This window comes from Coregonus lavaretus (genome assembly GCF_964263955.1).
Source record: "Coregonus lavaretus genome assembly, chromosome: 34".
Taxonomy (NCBI): Eukaryota; Metazoa; Chordata; class Actinopteri; order Salmoniformes; family Salmonidae; genus Coregonus; species Coregonus lavaretus.
The window spans coordinates 9,202,968-9,220,967 of record NC_140021.1 but is presented as its reverse complement, the minus strand read 5'-3'; the positions used below and the strand labels follow the sequence as shown (position 1 = coordinate 9,220,967).

The 18,000-nt window shown below is 41.3% G+C and overlaps 2 protein-coding genes across 3 annotated transcripts; one reads left to right on the top strand and one right to left on the bottom strand.

The window, feature by feature from the left end:
• Positions 1–370: 370 nt before the first annotated feature.
• On the bottom strand, positions 371–8,158 carry LOC311109127 (GRB2-associated and regulator of MAPK protein 1-like). Of its 2 annotated transcripts, none has more exons than XM_084151939.1 (6): positions 7,812–8,158; positions 6,839–6,979; positions 5,938–6,068; positions 4,556–5,746; positions 4,092–4,252; positions 371–2,146 (listed from the first exon to the last, which is right to left on the bottom strand). In XM_084151939.1, the coding sequence occupies exons 1-6, from the start codon at positions 8,014–8,016 to the stop codon at positions 1,276–1,278; spliced, it is 2,700 nt and encodes an 899-aa protein (XP_084008065.1). In that variant the 5' UTR covers positions 8,017–8,158; the 3' UTR covers positions 371–1,275. The 2 variants fall into 2 exon arrangements, with proteins under 2 accessions (XP_084008065.1, XP_084008066.1); XM_084151940.1 differs by having other exon boundaries at positions 371–2,143.
• A 2,166-nt stretch (positions 8,159–10,324) lies between these two features.
• Positions 10,325–15,522, top strand: LOC311109030 (neutrophil cytosol factor 2-like). The gene is made up of 15 exons (XM_084151814.1): positions 10,325–10,549; positions 10,787–10,869; positions 11,043–11,151; positions 11,404–11,538; positions 11,788–11,895; positions 12,136–12,195; positions 12,343–12,386; positions 12,622–12,763; positions 12,919–12,984; positions 13,169–13,241; positions 13,405–13,448; positions 13,582–13,742; positions 13,834–13,945; positions 14,146–14,263; positions 14,925–15,522. Exons 1-15 carry the CDS (start codon positions 10,376–10,378, stop codon positions 15,011–15,013), a joined length of 1,518 nt encoding a protein of 505 aa, XP_084007940.1. The 5' UTR covers positions 10,325–10,375; the 3' UTR covers positions 15,014–15,522.
• The last annotated feature ends 2,478 nt before the right edge of the window (positions 15,523–18,000 follow it).

Below are 18,000 nucleotides of genomic sequence, written 5' to 3'. Positions count from 1 at the left end.
GGAGTTAGGTGAAAATATAATGGGGGTTGTTCATAAAAGTTAGTCAGTTTTCCCATGACAGTTTATCGAGGCATTTTCCAGTTCATGGTCCTGTGCTACTGGTCAATTTTACATTTACGGTCATAACATCCCTTTTATCACTTGCATAACATTACAGTAAATTGACACCTGAGGTGTATTCAGTAAGGTGAAATGTTGCAGATAAATGTTACAAATATACCTAACATGATTCACGTTTCTATACAAGAATAATCTGTGCTATACAATACATATCTATCTGAACATTGTTACGCTGCACCACCTTGAACCCCAGCTAAATGTAGTATACTTAAAGGTCTATGGTGGGTTAAATGAAGGCAGATTAGTCAGGTCAGTCTCAAGTCAGAATCTGTATTTGTGAATGTGCACAATAAGGGAAAATATTGTTATCCCAGTTTTTATATCAAATGAATCAATGGCTAGTTGTCATTAAATACTCTTATGAACACCCATGTAACATATCCTTAGTCTAAATTACAAGTTCTCCGTTTCATTTTTGTCAAACCATTGTCCTTCAGCAATGGTACATCCCGGTAGTAGTTGCTTGATCCCAAATGCTTCCCCTTTAACCATTACACACAAATTCAACGTTGGTTAAAATAAAAAATGTTTACACTGTTGTCATGAGTTGATTGCCACAGTCCATTCGTACTGGCAAAGGCGGTTTTACTCAAGTGCATTTCATTATGCAGAATATGAAGTTAAATTGTATTGGTGGTTGTTACTTGCATATTAATTCAGCATTACAAGAAGCACACACGTATAAATTATAGTTAAATGCCATCTCTTGGATCGCAAACTTTCATGAATAACCTCAAATTACTCCTGTGGAAAGGCTTTGGGTTAAAGCAATTAGTAACGGAGTTGTGAGAGAATGTCCCTAAAGAGGACAAAGAGAAAATCAAATATATATATATATATATATATATGACAAGAGTTAATACACAACACATCCCTGTTACATAGACAACTAATGATTACCAGGGTTGGACTTCGGAGAGCTGGATCAACAAGTTAGGCAGCCACCTTCGAGATTACTCTTTGTTTTCTGGATAAACTAGAAAGCTTAACGTTGAGCATGGGTTACTGAGAGAGGGTATATAGTAATTTATATACTATGCCCAACTCAAGTGTTATCTTTCTCAAAGAACTAGAATGTGCAGAGTTGTTTCAGAATGTTTAGGGAAATCTATATGAAATAACCCCCATAGCATTTGAGTACAAAACTGTTGTTGGCTATATTTTAGGCCTCCAACCATTAATAAACTGCATTAGTTTCTTCACTTGAAGTTTGCTTAACTTGAAGTCCTCCGTCAGAATCTCCTCCGTAAACTGCAGGAGTAGATTCCCGTCGATTTTCTCTGTCACGAACAAAGACACAATGTCGTCGGAGAGGCCGATGAACCGTAACGATTTGGACACCTCTTCGATGGAGAGTCCAGAAAGATTGGTGGGTGGTTGCCATTGTCCTCCAGGGGCTTGTAGGGGGGGGGAGGGCAGTGGGGGGGGATAGGGGATGGAGAATATTTCAGTCGTCGTGACCTGATCATGTTGTTGGCTGACCAGGCACTTTAGAGTGTCCTGCTCCGTACCTTCAACTGCATCTGTAACTTTACATGTCTCGTTTGATTTGGGCATCCTCGGTGGCAAGATGGGGCACAACAGGCTTTGTTTAGTGTTACATTCTTCTATCGTATTGTCTCTGTACATTTCCAGGGTGTAGCATGTCGACTTGGTGCAAAACTGATTAGTGTACGAGGCTTTGTGGGATTTCAAGGGGACGGCGCTACCGCCCTCCGTCTGCTCTCTTCTATCAAAGTCAAAAAGGCTGGAAGTGCATGGAGACTTAGGCGTGCCAGAGGGTCTTTTTCTGGGATAGCTGTAGTAACTTCGACAGTGGATGGGAAGGAACTCCTCCATGCCTTGAGAATCCCCTCCACAAAAGTCGTTGGGCCACGATAGTCTAGAAGGGCAGGAGAGCACGCCGTCGAGTGGTGGGCTCATGTGGGACGTTGTCGGGCACTCCTCGTTGGCCTTGACCCAGTTACAGGGGTAACACACGTGGTTCTGCTCATCCGCCTCGGTCACGTCATTCTCTCCTCCACTGCTGCCAGCAAAACAAAAAATACCAAAGTTAGTGAAATAACTAGGTACAAGTCGAGTCTAAACACTGCTAAACTATTCTGAAATAATGTCACATAGGGATAAATATATCACAACACTCCAGACCATTGGTAGGGAAACAAGGGTTATTGACTAGTCAGCAATGTGTAAGGAAGTGTGTACATAAGTAATTTTTGTCATTTCAATGTACAGTGAGGGAAAAAAGTATTTGATCCCCTGCTGATTTTGTACGTTTGCCCACTGACAAAGAAATGATCAGTCTATAATTTGTATGGTAGGTTTATTTGAACAGTGATAGACAGAATAACAACAAAAAAACGCATGTCAAAAATGTTATAAATTTATTTGCATTTTAATGAGGGAAATAAGTATTTGACCCCCTCTCAATCAGAAAGATTTCTGGCTCCCAGGTGTCTTTTATACAGGTAACGAGCTGAGATTAGGAGCACACTCTTAAAGGGAGTGCTCCTAATCTCAGCTTGTTACCTGTATAAAAGACACCTGTCCACAGAAGCAATCAATCAATCAGATTCCAAACTCTCCACCATGGCCAAGACCAAAGAGCTCTCCAAGGATGTCAGGGACAAGATTGTAGACCTACACAAGGCTGGAATGGGCTACAAGACCATCGCCAAGCAGCTTGGTGAGAAGGTGACAACAGTTGGTGCGATTATTCGCAAATGGAAGAAACACAAAAGAACTGTCAATCTCCCTCGGCCTGGGGCTCCATGCAAGATCTCACCTCGTGGAGTTGCAATGTTCATGAGAGCGGTGAGGAATCAGCCCAGAACTACACGGGAGGATCTTGTCAATGATCTCAAGGCAGCTGGGACCATAGTCACCAAGAAAACAATTGGTAACACACTACGTCGTGAAGGACTGAAATCCTGCAGCGCCCGCAAGGTCCCCGTGCTCAAGAAAGCACAAATACAGGGCCGTCTGAAGTTTGCCAATGAACATCTGAATGATTCGGAGGAGAACTGGGTGAAAGTGTTGTGGTCAGATGAGACCAAAATCGAGCTCTTTGGCATCAACTCAACTCGCTGTGTTTGGAGGAGGAGGAATGCTGCCTATGACCCCCAAGAACACCATCCCCATTGTCAAACATGGAGGTGGAAACATTATGCTTTGGGGGTGTTTTTCTGCTAAGGGGACAGGACAACTTCACTGCATCAAAGGGACGATGGACAGCGCCATGTACCGTCAAATCTTTGGTGAGAACCTCCTTCCCTCAGCCAGGGCATTGAAAATGGGTCGTGGATGGGTATTCCAGCATGACAATGACCCAAAACACACGGCCAAGGCAACAAAGGAGTGGCTCAAGAAGAAGCACTTTAAGGTCCTGGAGTGGCCTAGCCAGTCTCCAGACCTTAATCCCATAGAAAATCTGTGGAGAGAGCTGAAGGTTCGAGTTGCCAAACGTCAGCCTCGAAACCTTAATGACTTGGAGAAGATCTGCAAAGAGGAGTAGAACAAAATCCCTCCTGAGATGTGTGCAAACCTGGTGGTCAACTACAAGAAACATCTGACCTCTGTGATTGCCAACAAGGGTTTTGCCACCAAGTACTAAGTCATGTTTTGCAGAGGGGTCAAATACTTATTTCCCTCATTAAAATGCAAATACATTTATAAAATTTTTGACATGCATTTTTCTGGATTTTTTGTTGTTATTCTGTCTCTCACAGTTCAAATAAACCTAACATTAAAATTATAGACTGATCATGTCTTTGTCAGTGGGCAAACGTACAAAATCAGCAGGGGATCAAATACATTTTTCCCTCACTGTATCATCTAGGATCAGAATAAAATCTATAGACTGTGCAGGACCAAAATCCTAACTTGAGTGGCGTGTGTGAAACATGCATTGAAGTCAAAAGGTGTGCGCAAAGGATGAGGTTACACGTTGGTATTTTCCCTGCAGTCCTTACATGCTGTGTAGGCCTGAGGAATAATAAGAGAGAATAGGGCTTGGAGAGCGCGTTTCCGTCTGCCGAGCCTTCGCTACAGCCGGCGTTGGGGTGGACATCATCTGCTTGGAACTTCGGGGGGGAATGGGAGGGGCGTTCAAATGACGGCATTCTTCCTTCACCTGGAGAGGAAGGTGAAGGAAGATCAGAAAGCCTGAAACCATCCCAAAACAGCCAGTGAAAACAAGCAATAAACAACTGCTAGCTAATTTTGGAAATTGTTTGTTTTTAGCTGTGAGAGGATGTTTACACCAGTAAAGAATATTACATTGTTGTTACAATGTAATGTCTCAAACACTGGGCCTACATCTGATCATAAGCAAATTATATCAGTAACATCAATATTTTCTCCAATTTGCTTGGTAGTAATACTGGAATATTAGTCAGTAAATGTAGCCATGGTGATAGAATTCATGTGTACTCACAGCTTCAGACTTTGGAGGGACTGGGGGCGGAGCTAGACAGATTTCAGAGCTGACCATTGGACCCACATGACTGGAGGAGACGGGGCACGATATGACCGCCATGGAGGTGCCGATGGTGCCTCTTGGATCCTCGCCACCTACACTGTGCCCCCCTCCTACCCGACTTGATCTCAAGTGGTCCAGCCACAGCTCCTCGTAGCGAACATCCGACTTCAGGAGGACGGACTGGCTCATGTTCTCCAGCAGCTCAGGGAAGAGGTACTCTGTGTCGACCGAATCAGCCGGTACGCCCTCGGATGGCAGAAGTGCCCAGTCTCCACACAACGTCATGCAGCCCTGCAGGTTGACCTCGCTGTTGCTGTGTAGGTTGTTGCCGTAGACACACACCGAGAGCCGGTGGAATGACTGGGTAAGCTCGTCGCGAGCGTACGTGAGAGAGCTGGGCATGTGCATGTGGGAGGGGCAGCCATTGCTGCTGCTGCCACTACCACCACTACTCTTCTTGGGGATCTTCCCATCAACGTCGTTCCAGTCGGTCCTGACATCACGCACGGCACGGGAATAGTCGTCAATGTCAAACTGCTCCTGGCAGTAGGTGAACCAGCGGTGCACCATGGTGTCCAGCCACAGCTCGTTCTGAAGCAACCCTTCAGGGATGATGAACTTGGGCATGGAGGCCATGTGGAGCGGGAAGTGGACGGGGATGATCTTGCTGCTGCGTAGCACGCAGCCCACCACCACCGTCTTGGTCTGGATGTTGACCAACTTGTAGCGGTGGCCCTCGCGGATCAGGTGGAGGTCATGCAGGTTGCGCGGCGGGCTGCCGGGCACGCTGACGTTGACGGGCAGCCGGGTCTTCTCCACGATGTCACGGATGGTGTGCTCGCCCTCCTGCATCTGGAGCTCTAGGGGGCTGCAGGTGCTGAAGCGACCCTTACACTGGAAGGGCAGGCTGACACTCTCGTTGGTCCGGTGGTTCATGCAGATGAGGCAGGGCATCTTGCCACGGCTCGCCATCTTGCTGATGGAGTTGAGCTTGCCGATTTTCCTGAAGATGGTGTTGAAGCGCGACTTCTCCTTGGACATCTTGGTGTAGAGGATCTCTGCCTGGCCCATGAGGGTGAGCTCATCACCGGTGCTTAGTGTGATGTTGTACACCTCCGTGTCCTCGTTGCATTCGCCCGAAGCCATCTGTGAGACGAGGACGTGTTGGATTGTAGTCTCATAGCCTAAAGATCACATAACTATAACCCCTAAAACCACTCCAATTGAACTCCTATGGCAATGTCACATCTGAAGATTTTGGAAATGTACATAACTTACAAGTCACTTTATAAGGCTAAAATCTACTTTTGATTAACTATCAACCAATAGCAACTGACCTTCACATTGAACGTAATTTCCTCCATGACATACACCCGTTCGGGAAATGCTTTGGCCACCTCCTCCACGCTGTTGAAGTACTGCACCGGCTCCTTGACATCTCTGTCCTGCTCCAGCAGCTTAAACTGACCTACAGGAAGGGGTGGAAAGAATCAGACAGGAGAACTTGGCTGCATGTAACCTTTGTTTATGTTACTGGATGAGATAGGCCATTTTAGTTTAGTCTGTGCTTGAAAGGAAACATCTCAGTGAACACACAACAAAGCCCCTTTGGGAACATTGCTATCTGAATTCATCTGGTTCCCAGCAGTAGCCTCAGCCTGCACCAGGCCAAACTCTTATTGCAACCCCACTGTTCCAGTGTTATGTACAGTGTTTCTGTGGATCAGTTTTACAGTTTGCCACACTGACTAAGTACACTTCCCCTATGCTGTGAGGTGAGAGCATTGATCATATGTCAGTGTGTGAGGTCCCATCAGCCAGATCAGTTGGATTGGCGCAGGCGCAGCAGAGAGTCTGTGATGTAAAAATGGTACCGTCTGTGTAATCATTGATTCGAGCCTGAGAGGCATTTAAGATTAGTGAAACGGGACTGTGCCTGTTCTAAACCCTGAGCAAACACTACAATGTGCATGTTGCATATTTAATACTAGGACAGGATTTAAAATGTACTGGTTGTACAAATCAATGTATTTTTCTTCATTAACTTCAATGGCTTTAGAAAGGCATTGTAAAGCTTGTTGACAAGAAAATAAGCTATTAGCAAAGATCTGTCTAATCAGTCCACGTGAAGTGTGAGGTAAAATACGTTGCTTAAATGATATGCTAGACTGTGGCAAGGGAGAGTCATAGTCAATGTTGACAAAGTAGATTTAAAAATGGAACAATGATTTGACTAACCCTCATAATGTACCGGGATCTCTATTTTGGGCCCAATGACATAATGGCCTTCTTCCAGACTGTGTGCAGTGATTGTAGTCCATTGACGACAGGAATGAATCAAGAGGTAGTCATTGTCTCGTAAGCCGTCCACCAACTCACCTGGAGAAGAGAGACACTTTCATTCAAATGACAAAAGTAGCAAACATCAAATGACAACATCACTGTCATAAAAAAAAAGTTTTTTTTTTTTTTTACAATTAAATACAGTTATCACAATCATTTAAATGTATAACTAGTTATCAGTCCCTCATGAATTGTATATTTTACATGATTAATGTTAGCGTATCACCTCATGTTTTTAATGTAGACTTTGTAAGCATAACTGTAGGCTATTTAGCTAAAGCTTTAAATAGAACTATAGATATGGCTATCATCATGGCCTAAACCAAATGACATTTGCATGTGAAAATGTCTGCATTTACTCTATTGTTTAGCTACGTTTTTGTTGGTAGCCCACTCTTGGACTGCATATTATATTGAGTGTATCTCTTTTCTGTATGCATGCATTGTACCAAGCAACCTAAGGAGGGCACGCTACACAAAAGACTATTGCAATGCATTCCTCTTTCAATTCCAACTTTAACGTTTTGCTTGAGCTTGATAACAATAAAGCAATGAATCTAGCTAGTTACAAGCTTTTATACATTTCTTCTATTTTGGCAAATTTAATTAAAAGGCTAGGTAAGCTTTTGCAACTTTGTTGACTAACGTTTGCTACGTTGTGTCAACATTGACAAAGTAGGTATAGCTAACTGTTAGCTAGCTAATGGTTGCTAGCCAACTTAACTAGTTAGCTAGGCAACTTAGCTAGCTAACCTAGATAGTTAGGTTGGAGGCTAGCTAACGTTATTTGGCTTACTGGCATTTTATGCAGCATATTAACTGGTTAACCCTTCATAAATACAATCAATTGCTCCGAAAGTTTACTTACCACTGTCCAACTTCACAATTTGCGGCAGTCTATAAACACTGACAAGTCGATCTAAGGGTAAAGACGTCGTGCTCCATGATATATCTTTCAAATTGTTGTACAGCATTGATCCAAGGTCCATGTTAGCTTGTAAACACACGACATGCGTTAGCATAAACGCACCACTTCCCGGCGTTGCTGCTAGCTTTGCATTGTTTTCAGGCATGTAACCTATTCCTTTATTTTGGTTCTGTTTTGTTTACTTTGAGGCTAGCTAATTAGCTAGCTTTTCTGAATTGTCGCGCAGCCATGTTTGCTCTTTGCTAGCTAGTATGCTAGTTGCCCCTAAATTCACAGGAAATGCTGTGTATTGAAACCATAGATATCTGCACATGCCAGACGCCTACTTCTCAAACTATTTTGTCTGGGTCGTCATTAGTTACCACATCCACAAAGACATAAACCCCGCTTATTTCTAAAATGTTACACTGCTAACCTTATGCCTAACCCTAACCTTAAATTCAGACAAAAAAGCAAATGTTTGTTTTCATGAATTGTTACGACATAGCCCGTTTTGACTTTGTGTCTGGTGGTCTGCCAGTCAGCCGTTGTATTCGCCGCAGGGACACGCTCGAGCCTCAACACAAACAGGGGAATCCAAGGGAGAATATCAGTTAATTCAAGTCTTTATTTTACTTTGTGTCCCACTCGAACAACTATCAGGCTGACAAAAATATAATATGTTATGCATTTAACATATATAGAAACGCATATATTGCTATGCATATTATTTATGCACACGAGAAAGAAACTAGCTAAATTACTTAAAGTGGGAGCTGAAGAAGATCGGTGCCTGCCAGGTGGGGATCAAAACATCGGAAACCAAACACAGACTTTGTTTTCCCCTCCAAGCCACATGCATACCAATTTCCTTATTGAAAGTCCACTTTCAACCTAGGCTACTCTAGCACCATTCATGCATACATTTGCTATGCTATACTTGTAGGAGGATGTGACCTGTGGGTCAATGTTATTAAACCATGCTGTTCAGAACAGACTTGTTTTCTTGGTGCAGGTCACACAGACCCTGTAGTTTTCCACACTGCCCCTCTGTGTCTGGAGATATAGTACTTTATATCTATCAAGCTGTGAGCCTATAGGTTGCATACTTGATATTGTGGATAGCCTTTCTCTTGGTTCAAGTCAGAGATAAATCTTAGCAAAGCCAGCTGTTGCCTCATTGAAATGAACATCAACAGCTCTTTCTCACTTACAGTAGTGTGTGCATACATTTTCATACTTTTTTGATCAGTTGAACTATTCTCATTCTGAACAAAAGGCTAAAATAAAGGGTAATTTGTGTGGCACGCTACTGTTATTCCCCACACTTACAGTATTTTATTATTCCACTCCTTCCCAATTTTGCCAGTGTCTGATATGCCTACTTGTGTCTTTGAAAATGAACTATATGAGGCTATGTATTTTTGCAGCCATTCGTGGACAGTTTTGAGTAAGTCCTACAAATAAGCATTGGATGGATATTAAATGCTCCAGGCCATTTTAGTATAGTGCACATGTTAGGTAGATGGTAGAGGGGGACTCACAACTCATAAACGCATCATATATCTTGTCTATGTAGAGTAAGATGATGGCAAGGATCTTCAACTAGTAGGCATAAACCACCTTAAGGTTGGGTGATTGAGAAATGTATTATTATAACAGGAACATTTTCAAACACCCAGAACTTGGGAAACATAGATAAGGGGTGGCCTTATTTTCATCAAGCCCTATTTTAAAGAGATAGTTCACCAAAATTGTAAAATGCAAAATGTTTGCGTACTTACCTTGAAAGCAGTCTATGGACAAGGAGACTGCAATCAATGATTTGGTTACCCACTGCCATCAACCATTAATATTAGTATTTCCTGTGCAGAGCATTCCCACTGACGTTCCCACTGTTTCTCACATTTGCCTGTCTCCACATGTCTGAATAAAGTGTCAAACCACCTAAAAAAAAATATGAGCATACTTTAAATGTCATCCCCCAAGAAAGTCTGTCGAATTTTGAGTGTTCATTTAATGTTCAAAGCATTCTGAATACACCTGACCTGTGTTTTTCCCCCCACCCTGGTCATAGGCCTAAGCCATGTAAAAATACATAGAATTGCAGAAAATTTGCTTTAAAACCGTACAATTTTATTGGGGAAGGACACCCAGACCCACGTTTTCTTTCTTCAAAGGTTGGCAGCCCTGCAAACGCATGTTTATTTCAAGCACTATGTTTACCCTCTTTATCTGCACTGTTGCTGCCAACACATTTCACATTTACATTTTAGCTGACAATCTTATCCAGAGCAACTTTTTGGTAATGTTCCTTACTGGTCCATCATGGGAATCGAACCCTCAACCCTGGCGTACTGTTACAACACTAAATGGACTGGAGAGAAAAAACTCACTGTCATACTGTGCAATCATCACACTTCCTTCCTACCTCCGTTGGGGAAATGTGTCAGTTTAAGAATAGTGGTTTCACTGTTCTCTCGTCATATCACTGTAGCTCAGAGCATCTTCTCTGATTTGGAAGCATGACATTTGTGAACACTCTCAAACAGTGGGATGAGGCAGTGGCCTGTTTCGAACGCGGGGATTCCGCAGCTGCCCTTGGAACATTTCTGGACATCCAGGAAAAGAACTCTAAAATCTTTTTCAACATTGGCTGCCTACAGTTGATCAATAAGAACCTAGATTCAGCTGAAAAGGTATGGCAGTTTGTTTCAAATTTCATCACTCATTAAAGACAATTCTCTCTTTCCCTGTTTTACCAAAGAAATCAATACGTTTAAGGGTTAAAGTTACTATCACATTGTAATTAAATGTTATATTCCACTTCAAAAATGCAAGTCACAGAAAAAGGGAAGTTCAGTTCGAGTACACAATACTTGTGGTACCATTTCATTGGAAGGAAGTCACTGAGTTTTTTTCTGAATATCACATAGGCTTTCGACAGCTGTATCGGAAAGGATGGACACTTGGCTGTTGCATTCTTTCAAAGGGGGTTGGCATTCTACAAAAAAGAAAGGCAAGACAAATCTATCATATTAGGGATGGGTGATTAGATGCATTATAATTGCAAAAAAAAAAAAAAAAACATACTTTCGAATGGTGTGTTAAAGGGACAATTCAGAATTGTTCATATTCATCAGGACCATCCTCTTTAAAATGGATAATCATAGCTCCTCACTTTGCCTGCAGGTTTGAGGAGTCTTTTGCTGATTTCCAACATGCCTTCAAGGAGTTGAGGGGGAACCAGCTGATCGATTACAAACCTCTTGGTCTGAGATACAAATTATATGCTTGTGAGGTAAGTCCAGGTAAAGATATGATGGAAGTCTTGCCAGTGTAACAATGATTGGATGTTGAATATGTTATGTGCATTTTAGTGTCTGCACAGCAACCTATCCCAACAAACATCACAGTATGTACACACATAGCAAAAAAGTGCATAGGTGGATACGACAATATGTAAGGCAGTTTGAGACCTGGGGGGAAAGTGCTGTATAGCTGTAGTTTAACAACAACAACAACAAATGTCTGAGTGGTATCACTCCCACAGGTACTGCACAACATGGCGCTGGCCCATGCTCAGCTGGGTCAGTGGGAGAAAGCCAAGGAGAACCTCCTGACTGCTCTGAACCTCAGGACCGAGGCCAAACTCAGCCACATCGACAGAGGTCTGGAGTGCATTCTGGTCAGTGGCCCTTCTCTCTTAAGCCTTTTTCACACTATCATGTCGACCACAACATACTGTGCTGGCTTGGATATGTTTTAGTTTTTTTACATAGTTTGTTCCAGCAGCTACAGTGGATGAGTAACCAGGCCAGGCGGCTCGGCTCAGTAGTGGGAAAAGTGTTTTAATTAACATGTATTTATTATGCATTTTCACGGTATCTGAGTGTTCAACAAAGTTGATGATGTAAATCATCTGTTACTCCTATAGAAGCAGAAGCTGTTTGAGCCAGTTGAGGTCCCGGCGAAAGAGCTGTTCAAGCCAAACAAACACTACGTGGCTGAATTGGAGAAGAAGGACTACCTGGGCAAGGCTAAGGTATCCCTTTCATCTCTCTCTAAAAATACAACATACATATTAAACAGCCAAAATGTTGCGACTTTGTAGATGTGTATACAAAATTCATGTCAAGTACCTACTTTGATTGAAATGTGCAATTTAAATTAGTTGTGAATAGCCTTGGGTCTTTCTTTAGGATAGCTATTTGGCACTTTATTAGTAGTAGGCATGTCATAAGATATTGTTTCATGTTGAACCTGTTTTATTCTCTATCCTCAGGTTGTTTCTTCCATCGTCTTCCAGGATGAGTTCTCTGGCTTTGCTCCGTTACAGCCACAGGTGAAGTATCATATGATTTGATGTTTTAATAGTGCCTTTAAAAACTGTCAACAATTTAAAAAACGATCAACAATAAAAATAAGACATTGATTGAGGAGGAATATTCAGTGTAATGTGATGTGCTATTTTTTTAAACGGTAAAAATAGGTTGAAGATGTTCCTACCAGACCAAAAGCGCCTGAAGTTCTGAGGTAAAGTTCATGTGATCTTGATGTTAATTGTAGGGGACACTGTTGGGGTGGTTTGACATTTAAGGCAACTGTCCAGTGATTCCAGATTTCTATGAAATATGACCTATATTTAATTTAATTTAATTAAGTGTTTTTTTTTACAATTTATGCTTTGGCCACAAATACTAATATAGAACGAGTCAACAACATTATTTGGGTATGAGTTAAAGCAGGACATCTCTGTCGCCCCCCGCAGGGCTCTGGAGGGAGAGCCTCACACTGTCCTCTTCGAGTTTGTCCCTGAGACAAGTGATGAGTTAGCTGTGGTGCCTGGCAACATTGTCTTTGTGCTGAACAAAGGATCTGACAACTGGGCCTCTGTCATCTTCAATGAGCGAGTATGAGTACAAACATTACACAGAAAAATGCTTCATGGGTGAAAAATGTGGATCTATTGTACTCATTGTGCTCAAAGATACTTGGTTGATTATGAGCGTCCATATTCAAAACATTATTTGTGTGCAGTGAATTCATTTAAACTTTTCATTTTTAGAGGGGGCTTGTTCCTTATAATTTCCTGGAGCGTTTGGAAATAACCTTATCATCTAAGCAAGAACAGGTACATTTCTACTGTCAATATAGTGTTTATTCCTCATGACAAGATGGCATTGACTCTAACATGTGTGTCATAACAAATTGAAAATCTTTAAAGGTGGAATCCCAAAAATACTGGTAAATATAGCTTACCCCTCAATTGCTATGTTAATTGATTCCCCCTACGTGGGTTGATTGCTTTCTTGTAGGATGGGACAGACAAGGATGACATCCCAGCGCCACCTAGACAAGAACCACCGAAAATACCCCAGAGAAAATCTGGTAAAGATCTTTTATGTAAAAATGGAATGGAATGGAAGTTGTATACGAGCGTCTGCTAAATAACGTAAATGTAATGTAAATGTATAGTTAACATTTTAATTATTGGCAATGCAACATCACCTGATACAAATGACGAAACGTTTTGGGTTTTTTATTGCAACAGCTTCTGCTTCTGAAAATCAGAACATCGGGGACACAATAACAGAGGTATGAGAATCATTTTAAATCGAGTTCAAGACATGTTTCACAGCATGCAATATCCAAAGTAGATATAAATTGTTTATCAGTACTCTACGCTTACAAATTTTAAATATCATTGTACGTTTATTTCATTCCATAGTCTTGCCAGAGTGAAGTGGTTAGTGACTCTTCACTCTGTATAGTGAAAGTGCACTTCACATACACCATAGCAATCTGCATGGTGCCTGGACTTCCCTACACAACCACTCTGGAGAAAATCAGTAACAAACTGGGCCTCCCTGCCACAGCAATCACCTTGAGGTATGGCACTGTTTAAACATTAGCGTCAACTTAATTCAACAATCATTACTGTTACAAAACAAAGCTCAGGGTTTTTGTGATTTTTCTCAAGTTATGCCCAAATAGATTCTGGTAAAACAGTGATTGATGAGAACACGAGGATGGAAGATGTTTGGAGCTGTGTCCACAATGGTCGTCTAACACTGTGGTGTGATCTCAAAGAGGTAATGTGGTCATATATGCAGTATTTATTGTCATAAAAGTTGTTTGCTATGTGGATTTTTAAGTTACAAATGTAATAGTCAACTCTTAGAAAATTAGGGTATGGGATATAAAACTTGCGACTGTTATAAGACAAAACTTAGTGCTGACAGATGTCATCATGTGTACTTGTTACCCTTATTTCATGTCATCTACACTACAGGGCATGAGTGAGCAGCTGCAAACCCAGACTCACCTGATGGCTCTTCATTCCTATGAGTCTTCAACTGCAGAGGACCTTGAGTTCCATCAAGGAGATACCATCTTACTTCTCTCCAAAAGTGAGCTATCAATTTCTCTCATGGCAGGCACCATTTCGACAATGCAGAAATAATTTGTATCAGTGTTTTATTATCCTGTTGTTATATTATAGCCTGGAAGAGCTGGAAACCTACTGTTGTCTTACAGAACACAGAATTAGGGTTACAGAATACAGAAGCAATAGTACATTCACATTTTCAGTACTTTCTCATGTGGGGCCCCATTTCGACATTGGGAAAATCATTTGTGTCAAGAGACTAACTGTATTGTCTCTAATAGCTGTAGAGGTGTACATTGACTTGTTGTTATATGGAAAAGCTGCAACCTAATGTTTTCTTAAAATCCACTCAAAAAAATGATATTTTGGTATTTATTTAATTTGTCCACTGTTGATACAGTCCCAAAATGTTTTGCATGTCAGCAGTCAAGTTTTCAAGATATAGGATTTTCAAGAAGCAAAGTGTCACTTGTCACATCATCATGATGATGTGTTTTTAATCATATGATGCATTTTGCATCATCATGATGATGTGGCAAGTGATATCTTGAAAACTTGACCGCTGACATGCAAAATATGTTTGGGACTGTATTAACAGTGGACAGTAGATAGTATTGGGGTGGATTCTTCCTTTAAAATACAGAAGCAAAAGTAAATTCCCATTTGCATTACTTTCTTTTCAGTCAATGAAGATTGGTTTGAGGGACAGTGCAACGGAAATATTGGCATATTCCCAGCGTCCTTTGTGGAAGAAGTTGCATATGTTGGCTGACTCAGCTCAGTATGGGATTGAATCCTGGCCTTTGTCTTCTTATCTGGAAACCACCAACCAACCATCATCAAAGAAAAACACAGTCAGATTTATATATTTACGTTGCAAAGACTTTTCTTCACTGGGCTGATATTGACCGATTTATGTCATGTTATTGTTAAAGTATGTTATAAGTTTTAATAACCTTTTTGGCAGGCACAAATCAAGCATGCCCAGGTTTTCTACATATTTGAATGTAAATGCAGTATTTTGTTTAACATTATTTTTATGTGCTTTTATTGTATCCGACACCACAAATGGTTCCCTCAGGAACAATCTGCTAAATCTAAGTTATTTATATGTCATTGTTAAACAAATTAAACATTGGGTATAGCATGGAGCCATAGACTATTCTGAATTGCAGTTTTCAGACCTTTGGTATGTGTGTATAGGAAAATAGCTTTCAGAGCACATTTGATGTCAGCAACTATGACTGATCCAACACCAATAGCCTATAGATTTTGAATGACAAAATAAAACAGACAAAATCATACATATCTTGAATATATCTCTTTTGTACAGTGGGGGAAAAAAGTATTTAGTCAGCCACCAATTGTGCAAGTTCTCCCACTTAAAAAGATGAGAGAGGCCTGTAATTTTCATCATAGGTACATCATGTTTCCACCCCCATGCTCCACAGTAGGTATGGTGTTCTTTGGATGCAACTCAGCATTCTTTGTCCTCCAAACACGACGAGTTGAGTTTTTACCAAAAAGTTATATTTTGGTTATCATCTGACCATATGACATTCTCCCAATCCTCTTCTGGATCATCCAAATGCACTCTAGCAAACTTCAGACGGGCCTGGACATGTACTGGCTTAAGCAGGGGGACACGTCTGGCACTGCAGGATTTGAGTCCCTGGCGGCGTAGTGTGTTACTGATGGTAGGCTTTGTTACTTTGGTCCCAGCTCTCTGCAGGTCATTCACTAGGTCCCCCCGTGTGGTTCTGAGATTTTTGCTCACCGTTCTTGTGATCATTTTGACCCCACGGGGTGAGATCTTGCGTGGAGCCACAGATCGAGGGAGATTATCAGTGGTCTTGTATGTCTTCCATTTCCTAATAATTGCTCCCCACAGTTGATTTCTTCAAACCAAGCTGCTTACCTATTGCAGATTCAGTCTTCCCAGCCTGGTGCAGGTCTACAATTTTGTTTCTGGTGTCCTTTGACAGCTCTTTGGTCTTGGCCATAGTGGAGTTTGGAGTGTGACTGTTTGAGGTTGTGGACAGGTGTCTTTTATACTGATAACAAGTTCAAACAGGTGCCATTAATACAGGTAACGAGTGGAGGACAGAGGAGCCTCTTAAAGAAGAAGTTACAGGTCTGTGAGAGCCAGAAATCTTGCTTGTTTGTAGGTGACCAAATACTTATTTTCCACTATAATTTGCAAATAAATTCATTAAAAATCCTACAATGTGATTTTCTGGAGAAAAAATTTATCCATTTGTCTGTCATAGTTGACGTGTACCTATGATGAAAATTACAGGCCTCTCTCATCTTTTTAAGTGGGAGAACTTGCACAATTGGTGGCTGACTAAATACTTTTTTTCCCCACTGTATATATCAATTGTGATTTACAGTACATGGAGCAAATTGTTGGTGATTAAATAATAACAATTGTTATGTTTATTCACAATAGCGATGAGTGCATTTAAAGGAAAACTCCACCCAAAAACGATCTTTTGGTATTTGTTTCATCAGTCCATTGTTGATATAGTCCCAATTTCCAAAATGTCAGCAATCAAGTTTTCAAGATATATAACTTTCAAAATATAGAATTATAGCCGGTAGGATGCATATTTCTGTATTTTGAAAGTTGTATATCTTGAAAACTTTTGGGTGGAATTTTCCTTAAAGTCCAAGTATGTGGTCTCACGTCTGTTACATTTTAACAGTTCAGGTTCTGTTCTTTTTTTTTAAACTCTTATACAGTGCATTCGGAAAGTATTCAGACCCCTTTTGTAATGTAACAAAATGTGGAAAAAGTCAAGGGGACTGAATACTTTCTGAATGCACTGTATAAACCTTTATATATGTACGCTTCTTACAAAGAGATGCGCCCTAAAAAGGCTAAATATTACATGAAAAGGCTTGCACTTTTCAGTTCTGCCTCCACGACACGCTTCTGTGTAGCTAAAAAAAAATTGACATACGCGTCACGCAAATATAATCCACCTGATATACAGGTCTCTGCCAGAATCAATGAAACACTTGAGTAAATGAGTGATACAAAGTATATTGAAAGCAGGTGCTTCCACACAGGTGTGGTTCCTGAGTTAAAGACATTCTCTGGTACTTTTGTATACTTTTTAGCCAGTAGTTCTAAAAGTAGCGCTCACGAGCCAAAAGAGTTCCCCAAAAATTGCGTCCTGTCACATATGTGCACCACGTCATTATAGTTCACGTCTCTCTCTCTCTCACTCTGCTGTGTGTGCATGTTGCTATCTGTCACTCAAATGGCGAGGGGCTGAAGCTCATTGGCTCAAGCTCGAATTGCTAGTGGGCTGGCCCACGTGGGGGAAAACGTAGGGAAATTGCGCCGCACAGCGTCCAGTAAAAGGTGGCTTTCAAAACTTGGGATTTCATGGCTAATTGAGGTAAGACCGTAATTCTGCTCATAGATTATACATGTATAAACTACACATTATCACATCAAGCCCAAAGCGGGAGGTTTAAAATATACTTACTAGTCGCCAAAGTTCTGGAGCATGTCTTTAATTAAGCAATTAACATCCTATCATGCTTAGAGTCATGTATAAAAATGCCCAGTTGCCCATTATTTTGGCTACCATGGCTAGAAGAGATTTCAATGACTTTGAAAGAGGGGTCTCAAAGGAGTATAGTGGGTTTAAAGGGTGTGTGTCTCAGTCACCAAATCTCAACCCAATTGAACACGTCTGGGAGATTCCAGAGCGGCACCTGAGACAGCGTTTTCCACCACCACCA

Coding starts and splice junctions, on each gene's coding strand:
- LOC311109127 (XM_084151939.1), bottom strand. CDS start 8,016: ATGCCTGAAAACAATGCAAAGCTAGCAGCAACGCCGGGAAGTGGTGCG. Junction 6,980..7,811: donor AATTGTGAAGTTGGACAGTG/GTAAGTAAACTT, acceptor TCTCTTCTCCAG/GTGAGTTGGTGGACGGCTTA. Junction 2,147..4,091: donor TCCTCAGGCCTACACAGCAT/GTAAGGACTGCA, acceptor TTTTGCTGGCAG/CAGTGGAGGAGAGAATGACG.
- LOC311109030 (XM_084151814.1), top strand. CDS start 10,376: ATGACATTTGTGAACACTCTCAAACAGTGGGATGAGGCAGTGGCCTGT. Junction 10,870..11,042: donor GCATTCTACAAAAAAGAAAG/GCAAGACAAATC, acceptor CTTTGCCTGCAG/GTTTGAGGAGTCTTTTGCTG. Junction 13,743..13,833: donor GCCACAGCAATCACCTTGAG/GTATGGCACTGT, acceptor ATTTTTCTCAAG/TTATGCCCAAATAGATTCTG.